Here is a 17,576-nt window from a genome sequence, read left to right as displayed (position 1 = left end):
AAATACCAACCTACATATTGTCGTGTCACAGGACAACATGAGCTAAGAATGGGAAAATGTTAACAACTAAGCTAACACTTATTTTTATGATTGTATATGTGAGCCTCTATTGAGTAGATTGGGGCCAATGGTTTTCAGCATGTAACTTAATTACCCAAGGCACTTAGTTTGCCAATTTTATGAGCCATATCGGCCAGAGGATGAGATTTTGACCACTTGCAAAGTAAAAAGGCCAACTTTGGTAAATTGAACTTAAGTTTTTTTGGATAATCAAAGTGCTTTTTTGGCCATCTTCTTGCTATGTTGGTTCCTTTTGCTTGATTTATGCATCCATTTAGAATTCCAAAGGCCAACTTTTGTAAGTTGAGCTTAAAAGTTTTTTGGATAATGAAAGTGTTTTTTGGCCATCTTCTTGCTATTTTGGCCCATTTTACCTGATTTATGCATCCATTTGAAATTCCGAGCATAGGAGAAGATATAGCTCCCTTAGATGAAGTAACTGAGTGTATTAAGCATCAAAATCGGCCTGGTAAAATAAAGCCACTGATAGTAGGCGTGATTTTTTTTGAGTGTTGGATCAAAGATTTGAAACCATAGAGAGGTTCCAATTGGTCTTGTCTACCTTCCTAAAAAATTTGGTTCCATTTGAAGCAAATTAGCTTAGTGAAATATGCATGTGTGCTTGCGGGTGGAAGACTAGCTTTTGGTGGTTGACACTCACCAGAGATTGACAATTGAGAGTAATAAGTTGTGACTGGGTTTTTTGAGGGATTGAAAACCTCTTGTAGCCTCCATGCACTAATCGGGTTAGCTACATCCGATGGATCCACATATTAGTGTGTGTGGTTCTCACTTTGCTACCATTGATATGATGAGGCTTGCCAACTGGCCAACACGTTCCTTTTACTATAGACCATCTTGCAATGTGAACTATGTGTGATCTTCCATGGACAATGTTAGTTGGATGAATTAAGATACAAAATGTGCATCACACATCTCAAATCATAACGTGTTTTGATATTGTCCACCCTTCATGACTATCGTGTTGCACATGGTTAGCATCAATATGTGTAGATGATGTTTGGGCCTACATAGATAGAGTTCTCTTTCACAAAAAGATACATACAAGGGATAATGAGCTAGACTTTTGGCCTTTGAGCATGACCAAGCTACCTTTTTGATAATCTAGGAACCATTGCCAAACTTTGTAGCGTATCCAAGATCATCAAGTTGTTCTTCTGAAACCAAGCTCCTAGCTAGCTTTGGCACATGTCTAACACCTCATAGCATGAACTCAGTACAGTTGCCAATGCATTTGGAACGTGCCAAAACCTGCGAAATGACTCTAGGGTTGCGCAGATCTGAGTCTTTACGAGGAAATCATGACCAAAAATACGTTTTTCGGGCCAAAAAAATGCACCTACGGACGTTTGTTTCTGCTAATTTACCACACTGTGGGTTGAATAACTATTGCAAAATGGTCCCAAATCTCAACAAAATTATCTCTTAAATGAGCTAAACACAAGCTGAAGATCTTAGCTCCACAATCCTGTATATGGCTCCAAATTTTCTACTTCAAAACCTGTTTTAAGCACTTACCAACGCATTCCAATGTGTGTGCAAACAAAGGACAACACTTTGGTTGAATACTCTCCTCCATAAGCACTCAAGAATGGGTGCAAATAAGCTTTGAATAGTGCATGAAGCACTCATGATGATGAAGGTCTCTCGCCAACAACCAATCCGCTCTGATACCACTTGTGAAGAGTGCGTGCATGCTCGGCGTGGTGAGTGAGCTCTCTTTCTGCATGAACTTTTTGAATCTACCAATTGCCATTTTACTCTCAACTGATCACACGAAGAACTAGGGGCAAAAACGACGCCCCGAGTTTACCTCGGCTTCACTCCTAGTTTACGCACCCCGAGTTCACCTCTAGTTTAGTAGCCTCGTGGGACACGTGTTGAACTCGAGACCTCTTGATTGCCACATGAAACCACTACTAGGAAACCATTATTGCCATGCTAGCGTGCGTTGATGACTTTGTCAACACGACACACAATGACGATGTGGGTTCATCCCTAGTTTACCCACCCCTAATTCACCCCTAGTTCACCGAATGATCGGACTGTTGAGATCAAAGTCGCTCCATGTCCCGTTTTGGCTGTGATATAGGGTAAAGGAGCCAGTTGTAACACGGGTGCCTTTTAAACGTCATACACGCGTCAATTTAAAGACAAATTTGGAATATATTATGAATCTTGCTTATGTGTCAATTGTGATTTGTTGAAGACTGTCCCACCATTGGGCTTTGGGTGTCTCTAATCCCTAAAAGATCTCAAAATTTAAACTTTCTCAAATTGATTGCACTCTTGGTATTACCTGATCTGCCTTTGCATGAGGAATCTCATGCAATTTTCAAAATTCAAATCTGACCAAATTTGCAAAATCTTGCCAAAAATTACACTTTTTTTATTATTATAATAAATTTACCACGGGCGGGAAGTGGAAGGGGAAGGAAGCAGGGAGAAACTATACAAATATCATGTATTTACACTCGCCCAAAATTACACTTTTTTTCTTGAGTGTCTCTATACTGGCTCCTTTACCCTAGAGACGACGCCAGCCACCAGCTAGTGCCTGCATGATGACACGTCGAACCAAAATTTGAAAGCGAGTGTGTGAGAGACCAGGTTCTGCTGAGAGAGAGAGAGAGAGAGAGAGAGAGAGAGCACCCAAAGCACAGGTTCTCTTCTACTATGCAAGGATGTAGCATCCGAGCCTTGTGGGTCGTGAACACATCCAACAACAATGTGCTCTTCTCCAGGTCCTTGTTGTGAATGGCGTCATCTTACTTAATTGTTCCACTCCATGCTGTCTGCAAGTTCATCCTGTTTGATGGTCTGTTCAGGCGATTTCCAACAGTTGATAGGAGGTGGCAGGCTGCTTGGCGAAGGCAACAGAAGGCAGAAGTGGGACACGAGGACGGCCTTTCAGCAAGCTTGCTTCAGATCTCCCTGCCAAGCGATGCACAAATAGAGAAGGCCCTTACCTACAGGAGATCGAGGTACTCAATGTTTTGATAGCCTAATTCGATTAACTGATATATGTGGTGGGTTTTCTCTCGGTGGCAATGGTCATACCTGGGATGACGAGCATCATGATATTAAGCAAACATGACCATGTCTTGGCTCAGGGAAAGCCCTAGTCAAATACGAGGATTGCGTGACAAAAATTCGGTTGAAGGTTCCGACTCTTGGGTGGACGATCCGATTACACGTCACATTATAAGTCTTCAAATATCAGGACTAGAGGAAGATGCTTCATCTTCATCATTACTGTGGCCGCTTGTTCTGCACTTAAGGGGAAACTTCCAGATTGTGGTGTTGCCTTTAGTTGAACCAATGCATCTGGGAGGATATGCAAGCATTTGTAGAAGAAGATCGTGCGGGAGTTTGTATGAATCGGATCAGGGGCTTTCATCTATGCTTCTTGAGCTGCCTTGCATTACTGGGTATGTTTATCACGGATGATGTTGTTCATTCTGATATTATGAGTGTAGGTTGCATGCAATAATGCAGTATTTTGGATACTAGGGCGTTTTTGGTCGCAAAAACCTTAGGCGATATCATAATTGGGGATGCAAATGAGCCAGATGTGTTTGTGAGTACTGTACCTACTGGAGGAGGGTTGCTGGATACTCTGACTGTGCAGATTGGCATTGCGGCAAGAGCCAAACCTATCTCTGTTCAAGCACAAGCGGCCCCACCACCCACATCTGCAAACCCAGGAACTGCCTCATCCTTAGCTGTGGCAGGAGGAAAAACTGTTTTGAAGGCGGCAGATAAAGATGCTTTGAGGAGCTTCATCAGCAGCTCTATGCCTTTTGGTTCAACTTCTTACTGGCTGATTGTTGTGATTTATGCATGTCCCTGTGTGTGTGTGTGTGTGTGTGTGTGTGAGAGAGAGAGAGAGAGAGAGAGAGAGAGAGAGAGAGAGAGAGAGAGAGAGAGAGAGAGTCTATCGTGTTTGAACACATGATGGAAAAACTTTTCAGGCATTCCTCTCTCTGTTGCTGCTTCAACCATTGCTTCTATCAGATCCAATGGATTTTCTGTTCTAGATGTACCACCAATAGACCAGACCCAGCCAGCATGGAAACCCTATCTGTACAAAGGCAAGCAAAGGATACTATTCACTGTTTCAGAGACAGTGTCCGTCGCTCTATATGACAGAGATGATGTTCCTGATACCGTTTCTCTTGCTGGGCAAGTTAATTGCAGGGCAGAATTGGAAGGTTTGCCTGATGTTTCTGTCCCATTGAGTTACCCCAACTCAACCAAGCTCGAGTCTTTTAGCTATCACCCGTGTTGCCAAGCACAAGCATTCGAACAGGGACATGATAAGCAAACTGTTATGTTCTCACCCCCTCTAGGCAATTTCATATTGCTACAATACCATGCTCTTCGTTCTAGCATGAAGCCTCCTGTTCAGGGATTCTACCAATTGTCCATGGTATCAGAAAATGAAGGGGCTTTTTTGTTCAAGCTGCGGCTTCTGGAAGGGTATAAGTCTCCATTTGTTATGGAACATTGCACGATCACCATTCCGTCTCCAAGGAGAAAAATATTGTCTTTAGATGGTAATCCTTCTATTGGGACTCTTTCAGCATTTGAAAACTCTGTAGAGTGGAAGCTGGTGGTCAGTCAAAGAGCACTATCTAAGAGCACAGAAGTCACTTTCCCTGGTACTATAAAGTTTGGACAGGTGACAAAGGTTGTTAATAGGTCTCAGTTTACAATAGATGGATATAGCGACGAATTTGACATTGAGAGTGACACTGCCAGTGATAAGAATCAGGCTCAAGATACACTACAGGAAAGAATGACGAAGGAGGACCTCAATCTTGCTGCTGTTGATCTTGAAGAACCATTCTGTTGGGAAGCTTATAGCTATGCAAAGGTATTGTAAAGTTCATGTGAACGCAACAAATGTGACTGGCTATCTTTCATGTGTATCTTCTGTTTGCTTCAAATCCCAAGCTCTTAAAGCCTATCTTTCTTGTTTGCTGAAGAATGTCTGCATTCCGCATTTTTGTGAACCATAGCATACATTCTAGGAAGCTCAGAGTATGGCAATAAAATTACGCCTTGCTTACTTGTCACATGTAATCTATATAACGGTAAGACATTAGTCCAACTCTACATCTATAACATTCCGCTGCATCTGACAAGCGGTTTTGTTACAAGCCTGGACAATAACTGAACTAACTTCAAAAGAGAGAGAGAGAGAGAGAAGAGGAGAGTCGACACAAGACGACAAAGTTCTGTACCCAGATGCATTGGCCCCAAAGATTGGTGCCCCTTCTAGTATTTCTTTGTCACGTGCACATATAACCCTATGTGTACGTGGACAAGCTACTTCATGACAAGGGTTCAGTTCAGTTCAGTTAGCTTAGGAAGTGTTATGGCACTTTTGTGAGTCTGTCCGCAGACCGTGCATGTCCAGACACTTAGAGTAGATGCATATCCTCTGGTTGCACATAGCATGATCATCAGATTACCATCAGAACCCATCAGGAGCATTTTTACATTGCACAGACCTATTTTTCCTATTTTAGCCATTTTTCACTTATTATTAATAAGTGACTTTGTTGGCAAACTGGGTAGGGCAAATCAACCAAGCCAATATATAAGAAAACCTAGCGCTAGCACTTTCTAGCAGAAGAGGAAGCAGGGACCCGTCGTCTGACGGTGCACCTTCTCAGCAAGACCCCCCGGCAAGAAGACAAAGCGTTTTCAACCACCAAGAACCAACGTTTTCTTCAAGTGCAGATCAGCCCCAACGTTTTGCAGTTGCAGATCAGCCTGTCGACAATAGACCCGAGCAGATCCCTTAGCGTTTTGCAACAGACACCAAATCTGCCCTAGCGTTTTTGGATCAGCCTCAAGCTCTAGCGTTTTGCAGATTTCAGCTTTATGACATCGCGACATGGCCCCTGCGGTAGCAAATCTTCACTGCATCGTTTCCTCCGCGGCAGATCAGCCCTAGCGTTAGCAGAAACAATAGATCAGCCCTAGTTTTTTTTTCCCGGCGTTATAACCTTCTCTGCATCAACGTTTTCAGTTTTCAGCATCTAGACTCCGCAGATCAAGTCCCGAACCTCGCAGATCTCACCTCCTGCAACAGATCCTCACCGCACGGTCAAATCAGCCAGCGTTTGCAGATTCAGCCCGGAAAAGCAGATTTCAGCATCTGCGTTTTCAGCGCGTCGTCGTCATCGCCGTCGTCGTCAACATAGAATTCAGCAGATACAAGATTTGCAGATTTCAGCCATAGCGTTTTCAATTTTCAGCCCGTCTCGTCGTCGTCCTCATCGTCGGCAAGTCCATAGCATTGTAGAGATTTGTGCAATCAATAGTAGACCGCTCTCGCCATAGAGAGTGGGGCCTTCGGAGCGGGGTTTGACAATATTCTGATGTCGTATTCTTCTCTCTCTATCTCTCAGTCTCAGCACCTTCATTCACAGTGTTACCCACTTTGTTTGTGATCATTTGCACTCTCTCACTAAAGGAATGGAAGGCTCTTCCTTCTGTAAGTAAAAGGAACCCTTGAGCACAGTTCGGAGCACGCATCTCGAGCAAAGTTCAACATACACATCCGCTGTACCTTACGTTGGTATAAGAGCTTTGGCAGTGTTCTCTATCACTCAAGGAAAGAACCGCATAATTTTTTTTGTTTGTTGCGGTCTCACGTAACCCAAGTCCACTTGGACGTGTCGATTCCTAATCGTGTTTTTGAAGAGTGACAGGAAACCCAAAAAAGAAGGGCTTGTCCAGCCTCCCTTTGTTTCTCTTTTCACTCATTGAGAGCGGACTGTGCACTTAGCGGCCGACCAATCGACGTGAGGTGGGAAAAAGCAACCTTGGTGTGAGCGCAAGGCCGCCAAGGGGTGCGCCCGTAGGAAAGAGTAGAGCTCCGGTAAGAGAAGATCCTTCTCTAACACAGATTGCAAGCTAAAGAAGAACCTCAAGATGTCACGTGACACATCCCAACCCTATGTGTCCGTGGACAAGCTACACCATAGCAGGGTTCCCGTCAGTCAAGTCAGTTTAGATTTGCAGTGATCTGGCCCTTTTGTGAGTCTATTCGTAGACTGGGCATGCCAAGTCACTTAGCATAGATGCATATCCTCCGGTTGCACACAACATGATCATCGGAATTCCCATCAGAATCCATTAGCATCAGTTAGGGGAATTTTCCAGTGCATTTAGCCTATTTTCCTATTTTTGGTTATTTTCACTTATTATTTTTAAGTGACATTCCAACAAAAGTAGGTAGGGCAATTTTGCTAAGTTAGTATATAAGCAAACCCAAGTTAGCACTTTCTGGCAGAAGAGGCAGCAAGAGCTTCCCGCTCAACAGGCAACTTCTCAGCAGTACCCCCCCCCCCCCCCACAGCATCCCTAGCGTTTTCCAAGCATCAGCATCGCCATCGAATCCATCTCCTTGGTGTTTCCCCCCTACAGCCAGCCATCGCCCACAACCTCCATTCCCGGCGTTTGTGTCCCCTTCAAGTAGCCCCAATCACTAGCGTTTTTTGTCGCTAGCAACACAGCAGGGCCAGCGTTTTTGGATCATAATAACCAGCAGGAGCCAGCGTTTTTCATCAGCCCATCAGCCTTGACAAACGCAGCCTTTTGTAGCGTGTTTACAGCAGGTTTGTAGCCCATAAAACGCAGCCATAGCCAGCAGTCCTTCAGCGTTTTCAACAGCCAATTACAGCTATAAAAATGCAGCAAAAGCTTGTTTGGACCAGCGTTTTTATTCAGCCCTAAAGTCCCTCACCAAACCAGGGATTTTCAGCCATAAAAGCAACAAGAAAACAGTCATTTTCAGCCACCAAGACGACCACGAAATTCAGCCAATAGAAGATCCACAGTTTTCATCGCCGTCGTCGTCATCGGCATAGTCCCATTGCATCAGTCCATTGCATTCGCATTGTACACCTTTGTGCAATCAAAGTAGGCCACTCTCGCCGACGAGAGTGGGGCCTTCGGAGGAGGGTTTTACAACCTCTCGGGTGTCGTATCTCCTTTCTCTCCTTCTCTCAGTCTCATTCACTTGCACGCACAATATCCACTCACTTTGTTCGTGATCATAGCACTCTCCATAAGACGGAAAGCTCTCTTTCCCTAAGAACTAAAAGGAACCTTGAGCAATAAAGATCACTAATCTTGAGAAAATACAACTTCATTCCGCTGCACCTAACATTGGTATCAGAGCTTTGGAAGTGTTCTGCATTACTCAAGGAAAGAACCACAAGAACCACAAGAATTTTTTTGCTTGTTGCAATCGCACGAACCTAAGTTTACTTGGGCGTGGCGATTCCTAATCGTGTTTTGTTGAAGAGTGACAGGAATCCCAAGAAAGAAGGGCTTGTCCAGCCTCCCCTTGTGTCTCTTTTCACTCATTGAGAGCAAACCGTGCACTTAGCGGCCAGCCAATCGACGTGAGGTGGGAAAAAGCAACCTTGGTGTGAGCGCAAGGCCGCCAAGGGGTGTGCCTGCAGAAAAGGGTAGAACTCGGGTGAAGAGAAGATCCTTCTCCAACGCGATTTGCATGCGAAAGAAAACCTCAAGAACCCCAAGAACCCAAGACCCTCAAGACTCAAGAACCTCAAGAACCCACGATTCTCACGAATCAAGGACCTCAAGAACCTCAAGACCGTCAAGAACCCAAGTTCCTCGCGAACTTAAGAACCCAAGACCCCCAAGAACCCACAAGAACCCACGACTTTGGAATGATCATCACTCGAAGCGGAATGGATACTTCGCTTGGAGGTGATGAGCATGAGAGAGGCGAAGAAGAATTTTTCCCACCAGGAGGTTTTTCCAACCCTCTCCCTTTCCCATCTACGACAAGGATTGCATTAACTCCTATGGAGGCTTTCGACAAGAGGATGATGGACAAGAAGGTCGAAGACAAAGCAAGAGATGCCGAACGAGAAGCAGAAAGAAAGAAGACATGGCAGCCATCTAGCGTAAGTACCAAGAAAGAATGATAGTCATAGCGCACGAGTGCGAGCAAGCACGCTTGGAAGCCAAAGAACGACAAGCCAAATTGGATAATGAATTCAAAGAAAGACAAGCAGAAATGGAACGTAGACAAGCAGAGAACCAAGCAAGACAAGCAGAATTTTATCGCGAGAACAAAGCACAACTGCAAGAGATGTTGCGACTCTTTTCTCAAGTGCGGACATCGATGCAAGAGATTCGAGATAAGGAGATTCTCTTAATCTCTTTTTCTCCACAGCATGACACACAGGATTTGCATGATTATGTGAAGCATGATGATTTGAATGATATTGCTAAGTATGATGATTTGGATGCCAATGACAAGCATGATGATTTGCATGATCAAGATGTGATTTCTCACAAGCATGATGAGTTGCATGAAGAAGATGTGATTGTTTACAAGGATGATGTGTTAGTTGATGCTTTTTCTAGCGAAGCTAACCTCGTTGTAGATTCGATCAATCACCAAGAATCGATCTTGGCTTTCGAGTCGAGGTCCACAGAACCCCTTCAGGAAGAAGCGATCTTGGCTATCGAGCCTAGGTCCAAAGAACCATCACAAGAAGTATTATGTGTTCGTGTGATTGATACGCATGCATTGTTCGAGTGTTTCATTCATGATGGTTTCCTGTATTTTAGTCAGCATCGTTATGTGATCCCTTTTACTAGGCATGACATATTGTATGTTGAGCACGTTTCTCTCATGGATGAGCACGAATGTATGCAGATTGTTCATGAAAAGCTGAAAGGTTTGTATGTAAGGAAGTCACATTCCATGTCTCTTCCTTGGCATGACACAGTTTCCGAAAGATCACATGATAGTATGAGCACCAAGCATGGGCATTTTCATTGTGACTTGCCACAGTTGATTGATTTCGATCAAACAGAAAAGATTTGAGTGCATTGTTTGCATGTGTTTGATGAACGGGTTGTCACTCCGTCTCTATGTCCATCTACATTGCATACACAGTCTTTAGAGAAGACAAGATTTTTTTCCTTGACTTTACATGGAATGGGTATGTTCATGGTTTTGTGTTGGAGATGGTTTCAGGAATTTTCAGCCATGGAGATTCTTGAAGACGAAAGAAGCAGGACTCTAGACGAAGTTGACGCATCGAAGGAGCCACAGAAGACTTTGAGTCGCTTTCGGCGCGGCCCAAAGAAGCAAGGGTTGCAGACCTTTATGAAGTTCAAGTACCACACGACCCACACATCAGAGTGGGCCGGCGAAGAGTCCCTTCCAGGATTCCGGATGCTGTTGGCGATCTCCCTCGATGCCATACAGTTCGGTACCAGTACCTCAATTTGAAAAAGGAGGGGATGTCACGTGACACATCCCAACCCTATGTGTCCGTGGACAAGCTACACCATAGCAGGGTTCCCGTCAGTCAAGTCTGTTTAGATTTGCAGTGATCTGGCACTTTTGTGAGTCTATTCGTAGACCGTGCATGCCCAGTTACTTAGCATAGATGTATATCCTCCGGTTGCACACAGCATGATCATCGGAATTCCCATCAGAACCCATTAGCATCAGTTAGGGGAATTTTCCAGTGCATTTAGCCTATTTTCCTATTTTTGGTTATTTTCACTTATTATTTTGAAGTGACTTTCCAACAAAAGTAGGTAGGGCAAATTTTTGCTAAGTTAATATATAAGCAAACCCAAGTTAGCACTTTCTGGCAGAAGAGGCAGCAGGAGCTTCCCGCTCAACAGGCAACTTCTCAGCAGTACCCCCCCCATAGCATCCCTAGCGTTTTCCAAGCATCAGCATCGCCATCGACTCCATCTCCTTGGTGTTTCCCCCCTACAGCCAGCCATCGCCCACAACCTCCATTCCCGGCGTTTGTGTCCCCTTCAAGTAGCCCCAATCACTAGCGTTTTTGGTCGCTAGCAACATAGCAGGGCCAGCGTTTTTGGATCATAATAACCAGCAGGAGCCAGCATTTTTCATCAGCCCATCAGCCTTGACAAACGCAGCCTTTTGTAGTGTGTTTACAGCAGGTTTGTAGCCCATAAAACGCAGCCATAGCCAGCAGTCCTTCAGCGTTTTCAACAGCCAATTACAGCTATAAAAACACAGCAAAAGCTTGTTTGGACCAGCGTTTTTATTCAGCCCTAAAGTCCCTCGCCAAACCAGGGATTTTCAGCCATGAAAGCAACAAGAAAACAGTCATTTTCAGCCACCAAGACGACCACGAAATTCAGCCAATAGAAGATCCACAGTTTTCATCACCGTCGTCGTCATCGGCATAGTCCCATTGCATTCACATTGTACACCTTTGTGCAATCAAAGTAGACCACTCTTGCCGACGAGAGTGGGGCCTTCGGAGGAGGGTTTTACAACCTCTCGGGTGTCGTATCTCTTTTCTCTCCTTCTCTCAGTCTCATTCACTTGCACGCACAATATCCACTCACTTTGTTCGTGATCATAGCACTCTCCATAAGACGGAAAGCTCTCTCTTTCCCTAAGAACTAAAAGGAACCTTGAGCAATAAAGATCACTAATCTTGAGAAAATACAACATTCATTCCGCTGCACCTTACACAAGAACCTCAAGAACCTCAAGAACTCAAGGACCTCAAGAACCTCAAGAACTCAAGACCCCCAAGAACCCAAGAACCACAAGAATCCAAGTTCCTCGTGAAGTTAAGGACTCAAGATCTCAGTGTATGGTCATTACCCGAAGCAAAATGGATATTTCGCATGGAGGTGATGTCACAAGACGGACACCAGGTGCCAATAGAAAAGAACGAATTGAACAGACTTTTAGCACTTCAATAACAACCGAACTGAGAGAGACGACGCGTGACACGGAGTGGCGGAATTCCACCCCAAAGAGTATTGGCCCCAAACCTTGGCGTCCCTTTCGGTATTTCTTTATATTGCATCAACACAGTACAAGCCGGTACTCGAGACTCTGCACCTTCTCCAGGAAGCATGCCAGAGAATGAGCCCTAACCTCATATTTAAAGACCCTAGGCCCCAAAAGCAGTTTACAATGAAAAGCCTTAAACTCGAAAGCATCTGGTGCAAAAGCAATGCCAAAAAGCAGCCAGCGTAAATCACGGAATTTCCATGCAGCAGCCAACGCAAAACGCGGAAATCTATACAGCCTGCCACGTTATCATATCAGTGCAATTACTGGAATTTCCATACAGCTGCCACGTCATCAGCTGCTATGCCAGTCTTCTGTGTGTGTGGATCCTGCTTTATTTTAATCCTTTATGTCACTTGGGGTCCCATCGGACGGGGTCCCCATAAGTTGGTAGGACTTCTTCTTCTGTTACTTGTTCTTCTTAGGGTTTAGGCCCCTCGGCCGGTTTCTGTAAGTTGGCTCCATTCTTCAAGGCTTTGACACGTCAGCAGTTTGTGACAGGTGATGAGCATGGAGGTGGTGAAGAAGAATTTTCCCCACCAGGAGGTTTTTCCGACTCTCCCCCCTCCCCATCTACGCCAAGGATTGCACCAAATCCTATGGAGGCTTTGGTCAAGACGATGATGGACATGATGAGACAACAAGAAGCGTGGCACGAAGAAAGAAAGGTAGAATTGGATCGTGAACACGAAGAAAGAATTACAGCCTTAGAGCGTGAGTGCGAGCAAGCGCGTTTGGCGGCAGCGCAGAGAGACCAACACATGCAAGAGTTGGTCCTACTATTTTCTAACGTGTAGGTGTCACAAACTGGTGACATGGCCTGCCACAACACACACACATACATTCCCTGCTGATGATGACGTGGCTGCCCATTACACAAATGGTGACCTGGTTGGTTGCAGAGAAACCCTAATGGTTGACGTGGCTGGCTGCACTCGGAATCTGTGGAAAGGATGCCACGTGGCAGCGTGTACGGATCTCTGCGTTTTACGGCGTGAATTACGGCAGCTTGTGCCAGCTTTTGGCTTTTTCTGCAATGCAGCCAGAGAGAGGGAGAAGTTCTTGCTTTATTTTAATAAAGCATAGGAGAAAGAGAGAGAAAGAGCCTTTGCTTTATGAGGGCTTTTAAAACAAGCTTTTAATTTTCAGCTTTTGAAAGCTTTTGGGGGCTCTGCTTTTAGCATCCCTTTGTAACCTTTAAATACGCGGGTTGGCCTCTCACAACTCAGAGCATCTGGACGCAGAGTCTGAGTGTGAGTGCCTGCCCGCACTCTTGTACTTTGAACACAGGTTAATACAAAAAGAAATACCGAAAGGAGCGCCAGTCTTTGGGGCCAATATCTCTAGGCACGGAACTTCGCCGGGCCAGTGTCGAATAAATTGTGAAACGTGAACTGTTTTGAAGTGGTTATTTGGTACTGTCGTGGTAGATTCTTGACTTGGAGTGTCCAAGTCTATTACAATGGTATCAGAGCACTGCCAATTTCTCTTCTACGGGAAATCCGATCCCAATTTTTTTTCCGCGGCACCCATGGCTTCACGCAAGGATCAATCAACTCCCTCTGCAACCGGAGATGCGGCAAGGGATCACAACGAAGATTCCGGCAAGGAGTATGGCCCGCCTCGGCCTACTCAGGCGGATGGAGCGTCGACAATTGATCGGCGATGCAACAAAGATGATGATCAATTTTGCGAAGCACCCAAAATTTGCAAAATATATGAGCAAGACTTCTTTCCGGAAGTGCACGAACAGTGGCAGAAAACCACACCACCACCCCCAAAACCCGCTCTCAAAAAAACTTCTGCTCACAAGAAGTATTCAGAGAAGGATTTAGAAGAGGTGGTTGATGCACGGGTTGCTCAGCTTTTTGACGCGCAAAACAAAGCTAAAAAGCACGGCAAAAAGCAAAAGAAAGGCATTGACTTCTCGGGCTATTTGGGTCGTCAGTCGACATTTGAAAAGGCAAAGAAACAGAAGAAGCGTGTTCGATTGAAGACGTACCCAGTTCTTCTTCTGACAGTTCTTCTAGCTCATCTGACTCGAGCGAAGAAGACCGAAAAGGCAAAAAGCGAAGCAAGAAACAACACTTCGGAAAGGGCAAGAAAAAGGCAAAAGAAGAATTTTTACAAAGCCAACTAGTATGACTTTCTTGAAGACAAAAGCAAGAAAGTCCGAGAGTTTAAGGAAGGTGGATAGTCAATTAAATTTGACACGTTTTCGGGATATAGAGATGCTTCGAAGGCTTTGTCTTTTGTACAGCGGTTTGACATCGCTTTCGCGGGAGGACGTTACTTCGAGCACTCTAAGATTCAGAGAGATGCCTCTTACTTTAAGGGGAATGCTCGAACTTGGTGGTCCACGCTTCTATTGAACAAGACAGTGTCAGTTAAATGACTGAAATTTAAAAAGCTTTTTATTTCTTCTTGGCTGACTCGAGAGTATGAACATGACATATGAACTGCTTGGAACCATCTTCGGATGACCAAGAAGGATACAGTGGACGCTTATTGCGAGAGATTCTAGAGCTCTTTTCTACCCGCCTCTTCATTTAAGAAGATCTCGTTCAAGGAGCAAATTGAGCGGTTTACCTTGGGTCTACCTACAGAGATCCGAGATCACTGCTTAGAACAAAAGTCAGCTTCCATTCAGGAGTTGATGAGTCATGCGAAACGGGGTTTTGCCATTCACTCTGGCAGTCTGACCTACCCCACAGATGAGATCATGACGCAAAGAGCTGAACAGACTTCGAAAAATGAAAGTAGAAAGAGAAAGAGCAACCCAGAACAGAAAGAAAAGGATGTACGACCCAAGCTTACTCCTCAAGAGAGGGCTCTCTACATAAAGGAGGGGAAGTGCTTTGAATGCGGGGAAACTGGGCATATCTCCGCAAAGTGCCCTAACAAGGCACTGAATGAACAAGATGACGAAAGGCCAAAAAGTTCTAAAGCAGTTGAGAGACGTGGCAGAAAAGGCAGATAAAAAGCAGAACTGGTACCACATTGCGTGGGGCCTGAACCGAATCAAATGAATGAAAGTACAAACTTTGCCAGGCAAAGGGAAAGATCAGGAAGCTCTTTTGAAGGAGCCAAGGCCAACTTCTTGAATTGGCGGCTTGATTTGGAATTACGCCCGACAGGCTGAGGCCGCAGGCGGAGGTAGTTCGAGTGGCACTCGGACGGGATGTTGCCATTACACCGAGCACTGGCAAACTTCGTTTGCAATGACAGGGGTGTTTAGGGCACGCACAGTTTTACGTAATTGCCTTGGAAGGTTGTCACGTTCTACTCGAAATCCCCTGGTACCACAAGAACAACGTCGTGGTTGACTACTGGGCCAAGAATACGACTTTGACAAATGAAGGGCTCAGAGATTGTACTCGATGAACTTCAATTTCTTTACTCACATTAATTTTGGGAGAGAACTAAATGATGGATGAAGGTCGAATATGTTTTGACCTGAACAAAAGAACGCCAAGATTTTCTCCACACTCATGGCGATTGCTTTTCAGAGGGCTTGCCAGGCGAGTTACCACCCACTCGTCCCGAGGATCATACTATTGATATGATACCAGGAAGCACACCACCGAACCGGCCACCTTATCGTGTGAGCGAGCTCAGAACGAAGAGATTATGAACCAAGTGAAAGACCTCTTGGAAAAGGGTCTTGTCCAGCCTAGTGCTTCACTGTACTGTTCTCTTGTGTTGTTGGTTTTGAAGAAAGACGGATCTTGGAGAATGTGCATCGATTATAGAGCTCTCAACAAAATCACCATCAAGAACAAATTTCTGATTCCTAGGATCGATGATATACTCCATAAATTACAGGGATCCTCGTGTTATAGCAGGATTGATTTGAAGAGTGGATATCATCAGATCCGAATTGCGCCAGAAGACGTCTACAAGACAGCCTTTCGGACGACTTTTGGGTTATTTGTGTTTTTGGTGATGCCTTTTGGCTTGACCAATGCTCCCGCGACATTTAACCAGATGATGAACAGTGTGTTTGAGTGGTACCTCATGGTGTTTTAGGGAGAGACGGATGGATGGGCTAAGTGGTAGGTCTTCAGCCTCTTCTTCGACTTGTCCCTTCTTGCCTTTGCTTTTGCAGGTTGAAGAGGGCCATAGCCTTGTTGATCACGAGTAGGGATGGTATACGGCTTTTCTCTCTCCCGGATTTTGGTGCAGAGTTTGTGGCGGTGGTGATGCTTACTTGCTGGGATGCGCCATCTGGCGTTGGAGACGTGGAGCTAGATATTGGAGGTTTTTTGGTGGAGGTTCAGCCACTTACTCGAAGCTTGGGCAGCCTATGTTTGCTGCAGCTCTTCTGTACCTTCTTCCCTTACTCCCCTGCTTCCAGCCTTTGATGTATCACTCATCTTTTTTTTAACAAGAAAAAGATCCTTCCATTAGTTAATAAAACTGCCCAAAGGGCTACAACCGGCCTCTGCTAGAGAGGGCTGCATCAGAAACATGGGAAGACTCTCCCAATGAAAAGACAAGCTAGGTACAGGGAAGGCTAAATCACGAGATGGGAGGAGGAAACAACCACACTGGTGGCCTGTAATGCTATCTAGGCATGCCTTGAACCATGATGAAGAAGGGCCCTGAGCGCCAAAGTCGCACGTAGCGCTCCTGCATGCGGTCGAAGCTGCCCGGAAGTCTCTCAAATTGGCCCTTGAGTGTATGGATCTGCTCCAACCATATGTCACGAGCAGTCTCTGTCGGTGGGACAGGACGAGTCTCGAAGATGCAAAAGTAGCAAGCCCGCCAGATGAACCAGGGTGTTAGGCCGCATGAGCTCCCAACACCACTCTCCATCATTGCACCACTCCTGGGGGATGAGCTCTATGGTAGGCTGGAGTGTAGGCCAACCCACCTGAATCACTATCATCCTGCTGATGGAAGCCATTTCAAATTGGAGTGGTGGGCTCGTGAGTGTGGACCGGATTGCAGTACCCCAAGTGTATCGGAAGGCTGTGGAAAGTGCTGGCATCAACCGAAGAATCCGAAGCCAAACTTGTTGTGCCATGGGGCAGTCCCACAAACAGAGACGCTGAGTCTCCAATGGGTGGCCACAGGCTGCACATGCTACTGAGAAGCGCTGTGTACCAACCAACTCCCAACTGCAGTAGCTCTATGCACAACTAGCCACTGAAACATGGTAACTCTCCTCGGCTATCTGCTGTCCCACAAGCGCTCCCAGAACCCTAACAAGAACTCGGTTGTGCGACCTTCCTCCTGCCAGTGAAGTGCTGCAGCAGGGGGAGCCTCTCTCCGTGCTCTCAATATGTGGCTCCCCAAACGAGCTGTGTATTGGAAGAAAGGGGTTCCTGGGTGATGGACTGAAGAGAAAGGATCTCGCCAGAACCACTCTCCCGGGTCGCACTGCACTTTGTACCAAAGGGCAGCTCTCCCAAGCCCAAAGCCGCCAGTGTTCTCTGACTCAAGATCTTCCGGGTCGAGACTATGACAAGTCCTCCCCCAGATGCCCACAACTCGGTTTCTCTAAAAAGAGCACTCCGCACCTGTGGTGCCTCTACTAAGACAGTGTGAAGACGACCCTCTCCTTGAACCTCGAAAAACATGCAGGGTCCTGACTCTGAGCAAGCCCTAACTGCAATGAGGA

At 45.6% G+C, this 17,576-nt stretch overlaps 1 protein-coding gene across 5 annotated transcripts in view; it reads left to right on the top strand.

Moving 5' to 3' along the window:
• The first annotated feature begins 2,595 nt into the window (after positions 1–2,595).
• Positions 2,596–17,576, top strand: part of LOC147442099 (clathrin adaptor complexes medium subunit family protein) — a 39,022-nt gene continuing 24,041 nt past the window's right edge. For all 5 annotated transcript variants that reach the window (XR_015190169.1, XR_015190170.1, XR_015190171.1 and 2 more), the window contains exons 1-5: positions 2,596–2,825; positions 2,910–3,065; positions 3,195–3,512; positions 3,595–3,887; positions 4,056–4,960. Coding sequence is in view for 2 of the 5 variants with exons in the window: in XM_086528397.1 (XP_086384523.1) it covers positions 2,758–2,825; positions 2,910–3,065; positions 3,195–3,512; positions 3,595–3,887; positions 4,056–4,960 (1,740 nt within the window). In the remaining 3 variants the exon portion in view is untranslated. The remainder of the gene's footprint in view (positions 2,826–2,909; positions 3,066–3,194; positions 3,513–3,594; positions 3,888–4,055; positions 4,961–17,576) is intronic.

Source organism: Adiantum capillus-veneris, chromosome 14 (genome assembly GCF_014529385.1).
Source record: "Adiantum capillus-veneris isolate H3 chromosome 14, ASM1452938v2, whole genome shotgun sequence".
Lineage (NCBI taxonomy): Eukaryota > Viridiplantae > Streptophyta > Polypodiopsida > Polypodiales > Pteridaceae > Adiantum > Adiantum capillus-veneris.
The sequence above is the reverse complement of the archived record's forward strand: the minus strand, read 5'-3'. Positions and strand labels throughout refer to the sequence as shown.